The sequence below is a fragment of the Choristoneura fumiferana genome, chromosome 22 (genome assembly GCF_025370935.1).
Source record: "Choristoneura fumiferana chromosome 22, NRCan_CFum_1, whole genome shotgun sequence".
In the NCBI taxonomy this organism is placed as follows: Eukaryota; Metazoa; Arthropoda; class Insecta; order Lepidoptera; family Tortricidae; genus Choristoneura; species Choristoneura fumiferana.
The window spans coordinates 236063-253219 of record NC_133493.1 but is presented as its reverse complement, the minus strand read 5'-3'; the positions used below and the strand labels follow the sequence as shown (position 1 = coordinate 253219).

The following is a 17157-nucleotide window of genomic DNA, read 5'->3' as shown; positions in this document are numbered from 1 at the left end:
GGCGTCTTCGTGGATGGCACTAACTAGGAATATTATGGTAGGATTCCGTTTGTTTGTCACAATCAAAGAAGCTTATAATATTTTGGGTACCCAAATAATAAACAAGCGAGATGTACTTTGCGGTAACAAAACGCATTTTTGACGTTTTACGTCACGATTTGACGTTTCGTAGATGTTAATTCGCGTCGTCGCGAAATCGAGGTTTTAGGTTAGAATTTTAGTGATCAAACACCAAATAAATGTCGTCAATTCATGTTAACAATCTACAATGTCTTCAGCTCTAGTGCGCCAGGCCCTCGAACTTGTCGATCCGGAAGGTGAGCCGTGTTTGTATCCTTCATTGAGTGAATAAACTCTCGATGATCACGTGTGTTTTGTTATGGTTTTATTTTGTGTGCAGAGAGCGTTCGTGGACGAGGCAAGAAGGCGAAGTCGCGTTCGTCGTTAGGTCAAGGTTCGTGTAATAATTTTTTCACCGGTTGCGTCACAGTACAGGCGTGACAATCTACTTCAGTCGGCGATCAGCGACCGCGGCGATTAGGGTGAGGCGTCGCGGTATTTACGTTAATTATACGCCCATAATTCTACGCTTGGATAATTCGCTGCGCTACAAGTGTGAATTTCATGGTTATCTTCATATTTCTAATTGATTAACTATTAAAATTGTATGATTTCCTATCATTCCTAAAGTAAATTAAATAATCAAATACTAGCACAAAAACTGAACAGTGCTGCTGTTTCAACGAAGAAATTGCAGTTATTAAAAATTGACCATGAATGACAGTTTCAGAGATTGGACGTCCGTTGAAGAACAAACGCAAACAAAAGCAGCCTGAGAAGCATTCACGCACAGACGAAGTAACTGACAACATTCGAAAGCTGTTGGCGCTGTCACAGCACACTACAGATCCCAATATCACTAAAAAGGTGAGTACACAGAGTCTGTTCACTGTACAGATGCTAAAAATCAAAATGTCTTTATTGCGGTCTACCTACATTGCCATCATAAAAATCAGAGCTGTCAGAGCTCATAACACTGTTTCCTGTTGGTTCCTGCCCCAAAATCAAGATTATACAAACCATACAGTGTCCTCATGTGTGTAACATCTTTATGTCAATATTGCCAAAATACACCTTGCTAAAACAGCAATCAACGATTATGTTGACAATTGCATAAGCATATCAGATCAGATTGCTATGACAACATACAGGTTCAGTGTCTGTGATGGTGTATACAGTGTCCATTTTTCAATTTTTCAGTTGTACACTTATTAAAAAAAAAACATGAAGCTATTTCACCACAAAAAATAAGTAATATTGTTTTTAAACATATACAAAAGTAAAAGTGGCAAAAGTGATAAAAAGTCAGATAATCTTTTGTGACGTTTTCCTGATGCCAAGAAATTTTGGATGTTTTATAATAGTTTATGTTTTATGATCCCATCCTTAGGGTTAATAATATCTTGACAAAATTGATTTCTTGTCAATTTCTTGACGGGACAACTTTTTGAGAAATAATCATATGTCTGTCATTCCATCATTTATTTAATTTGAATATCTCTTGTGAATTTTTTTTAAACAAAATAACCTCTGTTATAACTGAGCTGTGGATGGTTGTGCAATAAGTAACTCTCGATGACTAATACAGTAGCCCACAGATGACTGGTAATTGGTTATCATTGCAAATAAATTGCTGCCTTATCGTCATTCATATAAAACTGCAAAATCATTGCTAAAGAGCACACTCAAGGCTACACAATACATGTTGGTTGGTGCTCCCACTTTATCATTTAACAATTTTATGGCCAATTTAATTGCATCAGATTGGGGATCTCGTAACATCTATAACCTTCATGTAATAACCTATAGCTGCCTTATTTTTATTCCATAACTATATTATAGCTGTTGCCAGCTATGTCTATGAAGAATTTGTTTATCTTATCAGTGATAAATTATCACTATCCTGCTAGAACTATGCTATTTTCTGAGACAAAAACAATCCTGTATCCTCCCAGGCTCTCACACTATCTTTTCTCTTTTACCCGTTACCCTCCTGGCCACACCCACAATTCCAGTCGGTTTTTGGATTTAAGAAATAAATAAATCTAATACCTTTAAACGAGCAATATAATTATATATATGTATATTTCAGAGATCTCGGAAACGGCTCCAACGATTTTGATGAAATTTGGTATGTAGGGGTTTTCGGGGATGAAAAATCCATCTAGCTTGGTCTTATCTCTGGGAAAACGCTTGGCAGCGGCGTCTTTAGCCCGTGTAGCGCCGGTGTGCAATTATTACTTTAGCACAATCTAGGAAGCGCGCGGCCAAAATGGAATAGGTACAAAGTGCCGCGGCCGGCGCCCCTAACACCGCTTCGCCCGTGTGCAACGCACACCCTGCACTATAGGTAAAGACGCCTCTGACGCTTGGTACCTAGTCTTAGCCCGAGCGGAGGTCGGTCGCCCAGAGATTAATAATACTAACAGTATAAATGATGCATTAACTCATTTGTTAAAATATGTCAGATAAAATTAGTGGTGTCAAAGATTTAATTAATGGCCGAGTGTAAAATTTACAAGAGTGCCCCAGTTAGCAAGGTATAATCGCGATATAGCGGACGCCGCGCGCGCACGAAATGATAACACGTCTCATTTTACAACTTTATTGGTCTAAGCTATACTAATGATTAAGTTTTATCTGTGACGTCGGTGGCATTGGAATCGATTACGACCCGTGGTTATGGGTTTGTGGAAAAAAAGGATGTAACACACTAGACTGATTCGCAGGTGATCCAATTAGTTCCGGATTGATTTGAAATTCCCCGGAAATTTAGTAAGTTCTCATGGGAATCCCCAAAAATTACATTGTGGATGTCATTTTATGTTTTTTTTTATCGTAGTTATTGAAATTTTAGGATTTTATTCCGATCCCGTGCTAAAGGAAGCAAAAATTAGAATGAATACATGTTTCATAAAATCTATTTTACCCTCGACTTAGCTATCAACCCTCGCCTACGGCTTGGGTAAACATAAACGTCTCGGGAAAAAAGACATGTGTTATGCCCTCAGGTAAATTCTATTATTGTTGTATTGCAGATCGTCGCTCGCTGCGCCGCCGGCAAGCCAGTCTCGCAGAAGACTGCCTCCAAGAAGGTTGAGGAGAAATCTATCCTGTTCCCTGACGACGAACCAGAAGCGCGGCCCGAACCAGACAGCTAAGCGGGGCCCGTAGGGTATGTACTTTTGTGTTTCTTGTCAATTAATACTTTGAGATTTAAGTGCACGCAAAAGGGAATTTGTTTATGAAATAAAAATGTCATAGCACAATATTGATACTATTGATCTGGTTCAATGGGGATTCTATATTATGGGGGAGGCCTATGTCCAACAGTGGACGTCCTACGGCTAATATGATGATGATCTAGCCACAAAGTAAGCAAAGCTTGTCTTACGAGCACCAGGCAACGCATAAATCATACTTAAATGAATAGGTAACAAGATTTTTTAAAAAGGTGAATTTGCAAATTGGGTATCAACGACCACAGATGAAACTAGTTTCATATGAAAGAAGCCCTGTGTCCGTATTGTCAGACGCGCAAGCGAACGCGATCGCATTCAACATCTTTTTCTACCCTCATCTCATACCGTGTGACAGAAGGAATTAGTAAAAAACGATTGTGATTGTGGTTTGTTAGGCAATAAAGGTCACAGCTCATTAGAGCCACCCGGCACCCGGCACCCGGCACACAGCAGTCAGTGTTGTTTATATGGATTTGTGTGGGCATGCGCTCACTACAGATCAACTCCGTAGCGTCACTGGGACTGGTTAGATCATTTCCCCAAAATCGTCTTTTCCTAGGAGCTAAAAATCCAGTCGCACATTTTGGTATTCTCGATTTACACCAGACGTTTCCGGCAAAATTCCTAACATTTAAATTTTTTGATCCTTTTATCTTTCCATTGTAGTGTCTACTCTTGTTTCTGTTGTCCTTTCAATCGTTCAAAGGTTAACTGGAAGAGATCCCTTTAAGGGATAAGTTCGCCTTTGTACATCTCTCTCTTGTTAATTTTTATTTTCATATGTTTTATGTACAATAAAGAGTTACAACAACAACATGATTTTTCCATTCGCAGATTTTCCTAAATGCTCTTTTTCCCAATATGCTTTTTTACTGAATGTTATTTTTAAAATCGCGTTTTTTTAATCAACACAGAAACAGTGTCGACAGAGTGTCGACGGAAATCCGCTCACGTGGAGATCTTACTTTTTTGTAGTTGTAGCAAACTTAACATAACCTAAACCTATGTTTCTATGTCGATTAAAATTGGGAAACAAAGCATTTAGAAAAATCTACGAATGGAAAAATCATGTTAGGAATAAATACATTTTTGGTGTAAATCAAGAACAGGAAAACGTGCGACTGGAAATTTAATTTCTAGGAAAAGACGATTTTGAGGAAATTATTTAACCAGTCGTCACCCACCGGATCGTTTATACTTCAAGGCGAGCCGGTGGGGGGTCAGGTGCCGGGGGGCTCTATAATGAGCTGTGACCTTAAGAACTCTGTTATCGGCTGGTATGTACGATGATGGTGGTTGTGTCGCAGGCGTGGTGTGTGGGGGGGAGGGGGGGATGGATGGCTAGCGACGCGTCGCGGGGCGCGGCGGCGGCGGGCGGCGCGGGCGCCGGCTTCGTGCTACTGCTGCTCTGGATCAACTCCTACCCCTTCATTGACAAAGGTCAGTCACCGAACAAGGGTCCCGCCCAACAGGTGCCGTCCACAGCCATACTAGACGTCTAAAAGATCTCCGATCCGCCCTTCCATTGGAGGCAAAGAAAGGCAGCCCTTGGTTCTGAGTAAAATCATACGTCAGATAATCCTCAATCGTGAAATCCCTAAGCGAATTGTAAATAGAAGGACTAGGATCGGTCAAGGGAGAAACAAATGGAAATCAACAAAAAAAGACCGACCCGAACGACCCATAGAGCCTAACGGGCAGGACGGGACATGGAGAGAAGTCTCCCGGCTTTCCGGCAAACGGCCGAAGCAAGACTCTGTGGGTAGATAACATGCTTGAGCTTGACTGTACCGTCGAGAAAGTAAATCTAAATTATTTAGCCATTCCAAGGTCAGTCTGTCTAAAACGGATAACGTTTTTCAGAGGTCCTCGTCCACAGCTGGGTGGGCGACCCGCAGTGGTTCCTGGTGTTGTGCGGCGCCTGGGGCCTCTGCTTCGTGGGGGGGCTCATGGGGTACACGCTGTACCAACTGCGGCCCCACCTCTAACGGCCGCGCACACTGCGACCCCACCTCTAAGGCTGACGCTCTGGGCACGGCTATGCACTAGTACCATGGAGATCAAAAACAGGTATCAGCATACGAGACACTATATTCTATTTGTTCCAACTTGATTCAAATGACAGACGCCAAACAGACGTAACTAGAGTCCCTCCTACTGTTACGCAAACTATCGATACTTTTGCTTGTACCTACCTAGTGCTAAAAGTGGCAATAACATTATTTATTGGTTTAAATGTTGCGCTATCGAACTGAAAGTCTTATTTGAATTTTAAAATATAATTTATTCAACACTTGGAGTCCTCTTTCTGACTGACGAACAATCTTGCAAATTATTGTATTTTTCACCTATGATGAGTTCTGTGACACTTGAAAATTTTCCGAATTACGCATACTATGTTCGCAAAATATTTTTTAAAAATAATTTCTAGTTTGAAGCAAAATAATCATAAAAATTTAAAACTGTACATTTTAAATATATATAGCAATATCAGTGTCCATTAAATAGTCTCCATCGAATACGATAGAAAAATATTTATTTTTCTAAATGACGCAATGTGTGAAACGGAACAGAGTAGTGACGTGACACAACATTATCGGCAAATTCGGCAATTGCCGCGGTGCATTATTCAATAACACAAAACTTGCAAGATTTCTGCCGCTGAGAGTCTGCCTTGTATACGAGTTGAGTCTCCATTGCAGCATTGTATTTGTTATTATTCATTTCTGATTGCATTTTTTTGCTCGTAGGTTTGTTGTTATTTTTCAAAATGCCGAAACGGTCTAAAAAGACTGTTGAACAGTTTGTTCGTTTGAGGGTTTGTCCCGGTACTGTTTTCTTGTTAGTAAAAAACGATAGCGTAAAATACAGTAGGGTGGAGTTCGTTTTTTTTTTTTTGAATTTCGATGCTGAATATAGTGCTAAAAAATTGCGATTTGTTCAAAGGTTTATGAGAAAAATAAAAATTAAATATATTTAAGCCTACTTTGAGCCCTCTACTGTCATTTAAAGAATGAAAAAAAAAACTGTTCTGTTAAATTTTGTAAAATAAAAAATATTGTGTTTTTATCTAAAATTATGTTGTCATCTTGTTCAAAATGTACCTTAATTTAAGTAAAACGCCTTTGTAACGCACTAAATGTACCAAAATTATAAATTAAATTGACTGCCAAATGTACCACTACCACCAATTTTCATTTAAGTATGTTTATGTGACTTGTAACACGAAACTGTACGTATTGATACAGTTTTTGATTGAAGCTGATGTCTCGTCACTTTTCAGCATAAAAAATATTCATTTATTTTTATGTGAAATTACAAAGTTTTCATACAAGAATCAAAATCTTCGAGGTAAGGTTAGGTAAAACAGGTTAAGGAGGCTAAAACATATGTCAAAGAAAAATATTTATGTAAAAAACTAGTCCATATGCAGGTTTTTAGAGGTCTTCATACATAGACTCTCCACCCTAGTATACACCATATTCCTAGCCTCAGAGTCAGCAAAGTGCCTTCGAATCGGGAATATTTTTCACATTTCGAAGCTGGCTATCAAATTTGGCTTCGAGATGGGACTAAAGAATTACCGTTACGTTGCCAGTTTTGAATCGGGAATCTTCTCGGGACTAAAGGGATGGAACAGTTCTATCTCTATAGGTATCCCAAATCTACCCTCAAGTTCAAAAGCAATGTTGTATTGAACAGGAACGAGTGGCTCGTGATCGGCATATCAGGCGTGACCTGCGGCGGCAAGACCACGCTGGCCAACCGTCTGGTGCGCGCCCTCACGCCGGCCTACGTGTTCCACCAGGACCAGTACTTCTTCCCGGACGACAGCCCGCATCACGTCCGCTGCGAGGGCCTGCCCGTACAACACAATAACTATGACATCCTGTCAGCCCTGGACATGAAGGCGATGTATAGCGATGTGTTGGCTACGATGGCGGGAGAGGATCGCTCGCACGGCAAGTCGCTAGAGCGGGAGAACAAGCTGGAAGTGAGAGGGAAGAAGATTTTGATAGCGGAGGGCTTTACTGTGCTCAATTACAAGCCGTTCATGGAGCTGTGCGATCTCAGGTGGGTTGTTTGTTTAATTTGTTTATACGAAAGTCAAGTTATTGTAAGTTCATTCATTAATTACTAGGATCTTGTAATTTTAAAATTTTGATCACCAAACAAATAAAATTTAATGAGAAATGTCGACTAAGATGTGGTTGTGTTTTGAAAAATTCATGATGGGAGTAAATAACGTCTATCAAATTAACAATTTTTTCTTAACCCTTAATAAGACCTCATTTGTTGGAGCATGCTAACAGATCAAAAGCAGCTAACGAATACATACCTGACAAAGGATGGTTTTAAAAGTGATCGAAACTCACCGCCGAGGAAACATAGCTATCGACTGTTTTAAATAAACGATGACCCGGAGAAATAACGTCTTAAATTAAATTTAATCGACCCGGATACCGTCTTAATCGAGTTTGCTCCACAGCGCAAAAGCGCTACGAATTAGCCTGACAAAATGTTAAGCTAAACTAATACAATACAGTTGTCTACCGCCAGCGAGAAAAATTGTCTACGTATTTTTTGTCCAGAAACGTCTGAGTAAAGATCCTGGAGACACATATATTAATAGTTGATCGCTGGCTGTTCACACTGTCGGCGAGAACTCGCTCTTACATCTTTTGTCGCAGCGACAAGAGCTATAAAACTCGCTGAGCTATAGATTCTCGCTCAGCGATGTCAGCTTGGCGGCCGCCCCGCACGAGCGAGTCGAGTGGAGCGAGTAATCGCCCGTCGCACGCGAACACTCGCTTACAGCCGAGCGACAAAACTACACTCGCTTCTCGCTGCTCGCCCACTCGTTTCTAGTTACTCGCTCTACTCGCTTATCGCTCATCGTCGGCGGTGGGACAAGTGCCTAAGGTTGAATTTCCAAGTCAATGCATGTGGTCGCTAAACCGCCTCTACCTTGAAGGGTTAAATAATAAAATAACACATTAATTAACATATTTAAATGTTGCTTCAACAATGCGATGAAAAACCTTGTTTGTGAACTCGTTGATTATTTTTTGCTAATTTCAAAGTTCGAATTTCAAAAACCTTTTCCATTCATTAGGGGAAAAATGGATGTTCAAGGAGAAACTCAGGCTTTTTGAGCTGGTGAAAAAGCAAATAACAGCTTAATTTATAAAATATACCTACTTGGAGAATTCCATATACAAAATATTACTTGACGTTTTTGTAATGGCTGCGGAACACTATCCTGAGGCCGTATCGCCTAACGTTATTAACGCTCGCGATCACAATCAAATGACAGATTTCTCATACAAAAACTGTGCGATTGCGAGCGTCAGAAACGTTAAGCAATACGCCTCTGGTCGTGTTCGGCACTCGCTCGGCCAGGTTTTTTAAATTTATTCAAGGCAAGAGAAATTTCCATACAGCGATAGTTGTCAAAACCGATCACACGGGCTATACTCGTAAAGTAAGATGGCGTCGTTGTCAGGTACTACTTCATCCTGGAGTACGGCGAGTGCGCAGTGCGGCGCGCGCTGCGGGTGTACTCGCCGCCCGACGTGCCCGACTACTTCGACAAGTGCGTGTGGCCCGAACACCTCAGGTACCGCGCTGAGGTAAACTAGACTACTTCTCACAATCGAAACTATTTGGAACAAATTACGTTAACTAATTATAACGTAATAAATACAAAATACCGATTTATAGAGGTGCATATTATTATAAAGAAAGATAGTGTAGTCTCAGCAGAAAAATATATATTTTACATAAAGTTTTAGACAGCGTACTTTGAATCTCTCGCTGCGCTCAAGACTCAACGCCGTAGATTTAAAAATATGTAATGCCTATTATATTGCTCATTTACTACTAGTGCTTCATTGATTGCCTGTTATAATTAAATTTGACATCAAAAATATACTTCTTACCAACCTAGGAATGCGCGTTCGAAATTCCTTCCGAAAAGCTTTCAGAATACTCTTATTATGTTTCAGATGGAGAGGGACCCCCGCGTCAACATGATAGAAGGCACGCGGCCCGACACTCTGGAGCTCGTGCTGGCCGACCTCGCGGCCCGAGGGGCCCAGCCCGCCGCGTGACCTGCACCCCACCTGCCGCCATGCATCATGTCGCCGCGGTTGCCAGCCTCGAGAGTATCGTATATCGTCTCTCTTCAGAGTATCGCTTCAGAAAGGGACGGGGCACTAAAACCTCGCGACTCGCTTCAAGCGGACTTGCTTAACCGCCGTATTACGTCGCCGCGGAATTGCTTCTTCATATCGCACTCTCAAAATAGTCCACGCACAAATTGAGGTCCATATGCGAATGAAACTCCAAGGGGCTGTTTCACCATCCATTGATTAATTTGAACTGACGGATAAATGTGATGCCGTCTCCGTCTATTCGAACAAAACAAACGAGACGGCATCACATTTATCCTTTAGTTCAAATTAATCAATATGGTGAAACAGGGGGTAAGTGAAGGGGAAGAGAAAGCACTATGCGGTTAGCTGCGCGGTCTTAGCTAGCATATCGTCCCTCTTCAGGGTGTCGCTCGAGAGAGACGGCGCTAAGGCTGCATGAACCAATAGCATCGCTTCATTTCCCCATCCTCGCTCCGCCGAGCTGTTTCCACAAAACCTACGCTGAGCGAGCTGACGGAAGGGTAGTAACACATCCACGCACATCTCTGGTACTGGCAGACAGCCTATGACCACACGGCTCACCTAACCTTTAGTTGCTTTACGCGGCAACTTGCGGCGCAATGTGCCCAATGAGGGCTATCGCGTATGAATTCGCGCCACTAGAGGCGCTAGTGTAGCGTGAGGTCTCCGAAATGTCAAATCTCATAGTTTTTGGGTGAGCTACGCGGGTTTATTCATAATTAGAATAATATTATGAATATTTTGCAATACCTGAAATTAATTATGGCAATTATGCGTTACGGGGCAATGAATGTATGTTGTTATGAGACAGTTTTGTCTTTCAGAAACTTTTGTCCACCCTTTTTTCCGAACAAAACGGGACTACGCAACACTGTGGTTGCTTGATATTTTTATGGTACAGTTTTAATGTGTATTAAATATGATTTTAATCTAAACTTTGTTTTCACGCCCGTAATAACAGACTTCGAAAGCCACACTTTAAAACCTCACGCAACAGTGGCGCCATCTAGAAAGACAAAAAACGATAGCCCACATTTTCTACTCTTTTCTTGTCGTACTCTCAAAATGGTCCACGCGCAAATTGGGGTCCATATTGGTTCACATAAAATTGTTTATCCGAATATTTTTCGGCTAATGAACTGTAACTATTACGATGGTCACCCGCGACCTTAAGGACCGCGACATAACGCCTGAGTCAATAAAATATTTTTCGACTAACCATTTGTAGTTATAATTAAATGTTATAAATGAAGATAAAGTTTAGGAAGAGTGACCATTATGACTACAAATCATTAGGCGAAAGAATATTCCGATAAACAATTTTTATGTCAGCCGATGTATTTAGGCCCTGTTGGGTTCGCAGAATCGCTGCCGCGTTGGGTCGTATGTATGATTTTGTCTAAAGACGCTTTTTGTGACGAATGTTTTAGGCCTAAGAAATTTACTAAAAACATATTTTGATTATTATAAAAGCACTAGCAAATAGAGTCTTTATTAATTATTTTTTAAATAAGAATGTATTTCTAAGTGATTAAGTGTTGGTTCATGAATTACATGAACGACAGTGTCAGTATGGTGATTCGGAAGTCTGTTGGTTAAATTTTCGTTCTAGTTCTAAGATTTATTAAAACGTTATAATGTAGAATATGGTCGTTTAAATTAAACTTAATTATTTGAAAACGCATTTTTATTTGTGTGAAGGCGAGTCGTCTCCACGAGACTAAGGAGGGTTTTCACGGATATTTCACCTTTGTGAAAACCCTCATTCCCATGATTTCATTTGTCATAATTTCATTTGCTATAAAATACGAACTGAGCTACTTTTTCTAGATTATTTTTTCTACGTAGAATGTAATTTTTTATCAAAAAAAACTGAATTCTCTAGGTTAGGTTAGGTTAGCTTAGTATAATAATAATTCCGAAGAAAATGCAGTTTTTAAATGAATCACTATGCCAAATGGACGGCACACATTGCACATGGCACATTGCTCGCAGGACTGATGGCCGATGGGGTCAGAAGGTTCTCGAATGGCGTCCGCGGACCGGGAGACGAGCTGTCGGTAGGCCTCCAACAAGATGGAGCGACGACTTGGTTAAGATCGCGGTGGATGCGGAAAGCACAAGACCGGTCTGAGTGGAGAGCCTTGGGGGAGGCCTATGTCCAGCAGTGGACGTCTTTCGGCTGACATGATGATGATGATGCCAAATGGAAAGAATTGAAAACGAGCATGTGAAATTGGGGCACACGACGAAACTGTAGATACAAGTGGATGCTCAAGTTCGGCTTACCTTACCCTTTACTGCACTAACCATAATGGAGCTGATTAGTACTGACACGCGTTGGATGGCGTGGCGTCGGGTGTTAATAGTATGTTCGCACAGCACTAAAATAATATGTGTGCAAGGGGACGTATCTGAATATCGAAAATTAATATATCTAAAGGCTGATCTAAAGTTAAAAAGTCGACGGGCAAAATTTCGAAAGTATGTTAGGGTCGAGGTATTTTAACTGTCGATATTTCAATTTTCGATATTCAGACACGTGCCCGTGGTGGTGGTACTGGGTGGGTACTCACACGCCGCCGCCGTCGCAGAACTTGCGGCTCTCTCTTGGCGCCTCGGAGCGGTGCTCGGCCTCCAACGCGGCGCTTGGCCCGTCCGGCACGGCGCCCCGCCCGTCCGGCACGGCGCCCCGCCCCGCCCGTCCGGCACGGCGCCGGACAGCGCCTCCGACACGGACCGCTTCATGCGCTCCTCCAAGCTGAAAATTATTGCGCAGTTTAGCTTTCCCTTTCAAACAACTGCACATGCCCTGCTTCCCAAAACTTAGCTCAATATTTTGACACCAGTCGTTCCAAACTCGAAACTCGAAGTTCGTGTCGTGCGGTCCCTCTGACACTTATACTGTATAGTACGAAAGTGAGAGGGATGGTACGATACGAACTTCGAGTTTCGAGTTTCGTAGTAGCCCAACGAAAAAGTGAGCACGTTCGGTGTGCAGTGAATTCCCATAATCGAGTCTATCTTAGTACCACGGGCAGTAAAAAAAAAATCATATACTTAACCTGCTTTGAAATGTACATGATTGGTCAGGGAAATTAAGAAATGTGGTTAGCGAAAAGTTAGGTATTTTTTTTAGGATTTACAGTGAACACCCTGTTCTGAGAAAAAGCCTGTGCCCAGCAGTAGAACCTATTTAGTTACAAGAGTTATTTTCTCATTTGTAATATTAGTAAAGTGAGGACTTAGCCTTTTCGCCGCCAACAACTCATACATAGTGTAAACCATAAACGTAACGTATAACGTATAGTAAATATTAAGTTTATGGTGTAAACGCACCGCAGGTTCCACGAACGACCATATACGTCCATTACTTCAATGCAAAAGCAACCTTCGTTTAATTGTGTTAAGGTTCAATTTTAGACATTGTAATATAGAATCTAGGCGTATGGGTGATGTCTTTTGTATTTGAGGTGGCGGCGAAAAGGTTAAAGGAGTAAAGAAGATGAGCGAATCTCAAGTAATACAATAGTGTTGGCCTACACGGGAGCACTATGCTGTTGGGACCGCCTCGCGATTTCACAAAAACTTCTTTTTATTTTTATTTTTTATGATTTGTTTAAAATTGTATTAAGTAGGTACCTACTAATGTATTGTTGTGAAAAAGGGGATAAACATTTATATTCTATTCTATTCTAATCTATTACTCAAAGGCGCCATCTAGCGATTGTTTGTCACAAAACCCCCTATCGGGTAGTATGATAGTTAATACCTGTTGGTGTCTTGCTGCGCGAGGTGTGCGTGGGTCGCGTGTTGCGCGTGTGGTGGGTTCGCGTGTGACACGTGCGCGACGCGTGGCAACGTGTCGTCGGCGCGCAACACGGGCAGCGTGCGCGACAGGAACCGCAGCGTGTGGTTGCGGAGCAGCTCGCTGCAACAACAGTTTTGCACTCATACTGTTCCGTCAGACATTTAACTGTGCCTGACAGCGCCATCTACACAATGATACGCAAATTACGTGGCTTATTGATGAATTAAAGAACTGTCATCGATTGTTTGTAGCAAATCAATAAACCAAGTAGTTCTTTAGGGAGCTAACAGAGGGCGCTTATGTAAACCAACTTTTAGGGAACAATTTTTATTATAATTACTTTCCAAATATACACCGAAGAAATCAGACCTCTCGCATTTTCAATTCCCTGGCATCACTCCACCCATACACGAGCCGACACATGGCATGTGAAGCGGAGGCTGTTTATATGATAAAATGTGCTTACACTGGTTCATTTAGATTGGTCAGTCAGCATGGGAAAGTCTGAAGCTATAAGACATACTAGAAGATCTGTTCTTAGGAACCATTGTCATCGCTTTTAGTACCTAACAAGAACAACTTCATTCATACCCGGACGTTTTGAAAAATAAAAATTATAAAAAAATATGTACTAATACAATGCATTTTATTCATTCTAGATATCGTATTTCATAGTAACATTTATTGCTTATGACCTACACTATCAATATTCAAATAGAAATACTTAACGTAAGTTTTATTTTTCAAAATGGCCGGGCTCGATTCCCTGAGTTTTTTTTCATGCTTTTGTAGCTAGCTACACGCTTGGTTAAAATACGCAAACGGTGCGGAATCGCAGTGACGGGCCGTAAACGACAAGACTTTTGTTCGGTAAAGTCCTGACGTTTACGGCACGTCACTGCGATTCCGTGCCGTCGCCGTTTTTTAAGCAGCGGTTTGGTTTGGTCAAACTTATAATATATAAAACCCCTCTTTTTGTGTCGGATGTTAAAAATGTGTACTCACAAGGGGTATGGCTCCCCGTTGGGGTTCTGCCCCATGGGGTTCCTGGGGATGAGGCCGCGGTTAAGGTCCCCGCACAGGTTGTGCGCCGACACGTGCGCGCGCGCCGCCGCCGACGGACACTCCGCCGCCACCTGCCGGTACGGCGGCGGACGGACTCTGGAACAACCACTTTACTTCAGTATAAACCAATTTAACGCACGTAAAAAGAGCTCCTGGCAACATACCTGCGCAGTGAGTAAAATACGCCATTGGCTTGTTAGTTGACAGATGCGCAAACGTATCCTCTCCACTACTCAGAGCTCTTTTTACGTGTGTTGACTTAAGTATACAACTGTAGTGCATGCAGTTCCCCAACAAAACATTTTGACGACTGGATAGAAAAAATCGAAGTTCGTGTCGTTCCGTACCTCTGATGCTTATACTATTTAATATGAGAGTGAGAGAAACGGTACGATACGAACTTCGATTTTCAAATTTCGGAGTAGGCCCTCTGACTACGAAACTTGAGGTCCGGTTTTGATCCTCGATCGGGACAGATATTTTTACGAAAAATACGAATGTTTGCTTTCGAGTTTACTAGAGTAGCCACAAGATAGCGCCACCTACCTGAATGGTGCGGCGATAAGGGGTAAATACAGTACGCGCTACTAGATGGCGCCGCCTACCCAGATGGTGTGGCGATAAGGGGGTAGGGATAGGTAACTAATGCAATGAGCGAGTCCAATTTATACTATTCGATGTTCTTTTTATTTATTCTTACCTCATAATATCGTTTTTTGTGTATTGGATATGTGTGAATAAATGTTTCTCTCTTTCTCTCACACTATACAAAAACAAATATGAAAACTTAATTGTCAGACTATGGGTGTAATATAAGGTGGTACCGTAAACTAATAATATTCCATTCCATAGCCTACCAAGCTGTCTTTAAAATAACCGCTAAGATGGCGTTTAGGCTAACTACAGTATCCACTACTAGATGGCGCCTTGTACCTGGGTGGCGTAGCATTGGGCGACTCGACAAACGCGTAGTACCCCTCGGGCGGCTCGTCGTCGTCAGCCCGCGGCTGCGCGGGCGCGGCGTCCGGCGCCGGCGACGTCGGCTCGGGCAGCGCCAGCGGCGCCAGCAACAGCAGCGCCTGCGAAAGGGAGATATAGCATTTATATAGGACACTTGACACCGATTGACCTACTCCCAAACTAAGCAAAGTACTGTGGACACTACGCCACTGATAAGCATACTTAAATACATATTAAACATCTAAGACCCGAGAACAATCATTCGTACTATTCATAAAAATATACATACAAATATCTGCCCCGGCCAGGATTCGAACCCGGGACCTCAAGCTTCGTAGTCAGGTTCTAAACCACTTGGCCACCCGGTCGTCCAAATTATAAATTACCTTAGGATTAATGAAATGACCCAACCATCAGACTTTTTTCTCTGGTAACTCTGTTCATCTCCCGCCTATATCTAACAATATATTTATTAGTTTATTATTCTAACCGGCTCCCGTTGAATAGAACCACAAAACCACCTGCTCTGTGGCCACCTACTTAAGCTAGGGTTCCTAGATCGGTTGATAGCCCTAGCGGACTAGTTCCGAAACTGGGGCAGTGTTACACCTCAACAACAGAGGGCGTGCCTCGCTGAGATTAGCATCACTAACTGTTCTCGGGCTTAAAGTTTGCAGCGCAATTTAACGCTACCGTTGCACTAACTTTATTTTAATGTTGGACTAACAACGATAATCACCGGTTTCGGTCTTTCGGTGTGCCAGCGATCCTATAATAGGTATGTACAAATTCGCCATAAGCACGGTAATTTTTAATGCTAATATACTTTATTGAGGAATAAACACAGCGCTGTGAATGTATGCACAAAGGTAAAGAATGTTACTTAATCAATTATCAATTAACAACAATTGATGTAGTATTTAGAGTAAATTAGTACATTGATAACCAAGGGTGGAAAGTAACCCATTTCACCCGAGATATTTCTGGCGCTCGAGCGAAGTGAGAGCGTCAATAGTTCGAGGGGAAATGGGTAATTTTACCCGAGTTAGACACTCTACTTTTCATTTCGACTGTGAAGAAAGTAAAATACTACAAAAAATGAGCATAAATATAAATTGAATTTACTTATATCCAAGCTCCTACGGTACCTTTTCGACTGGCCACTTGCCACGGCCGACTATAAAAAAAAACGAGTTGGTCACGACCAAGGAGCTTATATACACAACTGGAGGTTGAACGCCGAACGCAGAAGTTTGACATTTATTACTTATTTATATACATTTCACGAATGACTTCCATCTCTTTCTTAACATAACTAAAGGAAGAGATGGAATATGTTCGTGACCTAATAAAGATCTAATTTCTTGTTTCAAACGGATGATCGGCGTTCAACCTCCAGTGTTGTATATCCTTGGTCAAGTTAAGACGTGCATCTAGATGGCCATGCCGAAACGTGAAAAAAAAGTGTCACTGACGTAACTCAATTATGGCTAATCGAAAAATTAATAAATTATACTTTCCACCCTAGAAATGAAAACGCAATTTTCCACCCGGCTATCTACCCATGAAAATTAAACTTTCCGAACAGGAGACATGAAAAATTTTTTGTCCTCTAATGCCATATTTTATTAAAATAAAAAAAGAAGCTCATAGGTTCCACCCTGGCAGGTGATTCAGTTTCCTTGGCCTTACTTTATCTACGGGTACACTGTACACTGTTCTTTGATATTTGTGTGAATTTTAAAGCGGTAAAAATAATTTCTCACAGTGACTATTGATTATAACCGCATTAGCCCACTTTGGTCGTTGACTGTAAACTAATGACAACGGACGATGAATG

The 17157-nt window shown here is 41.6% G+C and overlaps 4 protein-coding genes across 5 annotated transcripts in view; 3 read left to right on the top strand and 1 right to left on the bottom strand.

Moving 5' to 3' along the window:
* Positions 1-17157, top strand: part of LOC141440447 (doublesex- and mab-3-related transcription factor A2-like) — a 251496-nt gene that overhangs the window by 101025 nt on the left and 133314 nt on the right. The window lies entirely within an intron of this gene.
* Positions 1-17157, bottom strand: part of spz6 (Spaetzle domain-containing protein 6) — a 49454-nt gene that overhangs the window by 9913 nt on the left and 22384 nt on the right. Inside the window, exons 2-6 of one of the 2 annotated variants that reach the window (XM_074104965.1) lie at positions 15291-15436; positions 14298-14453; positions 13254-13412; positions 12183-12242; positions 12058-12129 (exon numbers count right to left, since the gene is read on the bottom strand). In XM_074104965.1, coding sequence (XP_073961066.1) covers positions 12058-12129; positions 12183-12242; positions 13254-13412; positions 14298-14453; positions 15291-15436 — 593 coding nt within the window. Of the gene's footprint in view, positions 1-12057; positions 12243-13253; positions 13413-14297; positions 14454-15290; positions 15437-17157 lie in introns of both variants that reach the window. The other variant, XM_074104964.1, reaches the window with a different exon arrangement.
* Positions 153-4695, top strand: LOC141440455 (uncharacterized). The gene is made up of 5 exons (XM_074104973.1): positions 153-317; positions 401-454; positions 785-927; positions 3099-3235; positions 4610-4695. The coding sequence occupies exons 1-4, from the start codon at positions 269-271 to the stop codon at positions 3219-3221; spliced, it is 369 nt and encodes a 122-aa protein (XP_073961074.1). The 5' UTR covers positions 153-268; the 3' UTR covers positions 3222-3235; positions 4610-4695.
* LOC141440453 (nicotinamide riboside kinase 2) lies at positions 5258-11161 on the top strand. The gene is made up of 4 exons (XM_074104971.1): positions 5258-5372; positions 7005-7376; positions 8809-8935; positions 9311-11161. Exons 1-4 carry the CDS (start codon positions 5356-5358, stop codon positions 9413-9415), a joined length of 621 nt encoding a protein of 206 aa, XP_073961072.1. The 5' UTR covers positions 5258-5355; the 3' UTR covers positions 9416-11161.

Excerpts from the sequence above, each read along its gene's own strand:
- LOC141440455 (XM_074104973.1), top strand. The coding sequence starts at position 269 with ATGTCTTCAGCTCTAGTGCGCCAGGCCCTCGAACTTGTCGATCCGGAA. Across the intron at positions 318-400 it reads CGAACTTGTCGATCCGGAAG|AGAGCGTTCGTGGACGAGGC; the intron begins GTGAGCCGTGTT and ends TTTTGTGTGCAG. Across the intron at positions 928-3,098 it reads ATCCCAATATCACTAAAAAG|ATCGTCGCTCGCTGCGCCGC; the intron begins GTGAGTACACAG and ends GTTGTATTGCAG.
- LOC141440453 (XM_074104971.1), top strand. Across the intron at positions 7,377-8,808 it reads ATGGAGCTGTGCGATCTCAG|GTACTACTTCATCCTGGAGT; the intron begins GTGGGTTGTTTG and ends CGTCGTTGTCAG. Across the intron at positions 8,936-9,310 it reads ACCTCAGGTACCGCGCTGAG|ATGGAGAGGGACCCCCGCGT; the intron begins GTAAACTAGACT and ends ATTATGTTTCAG.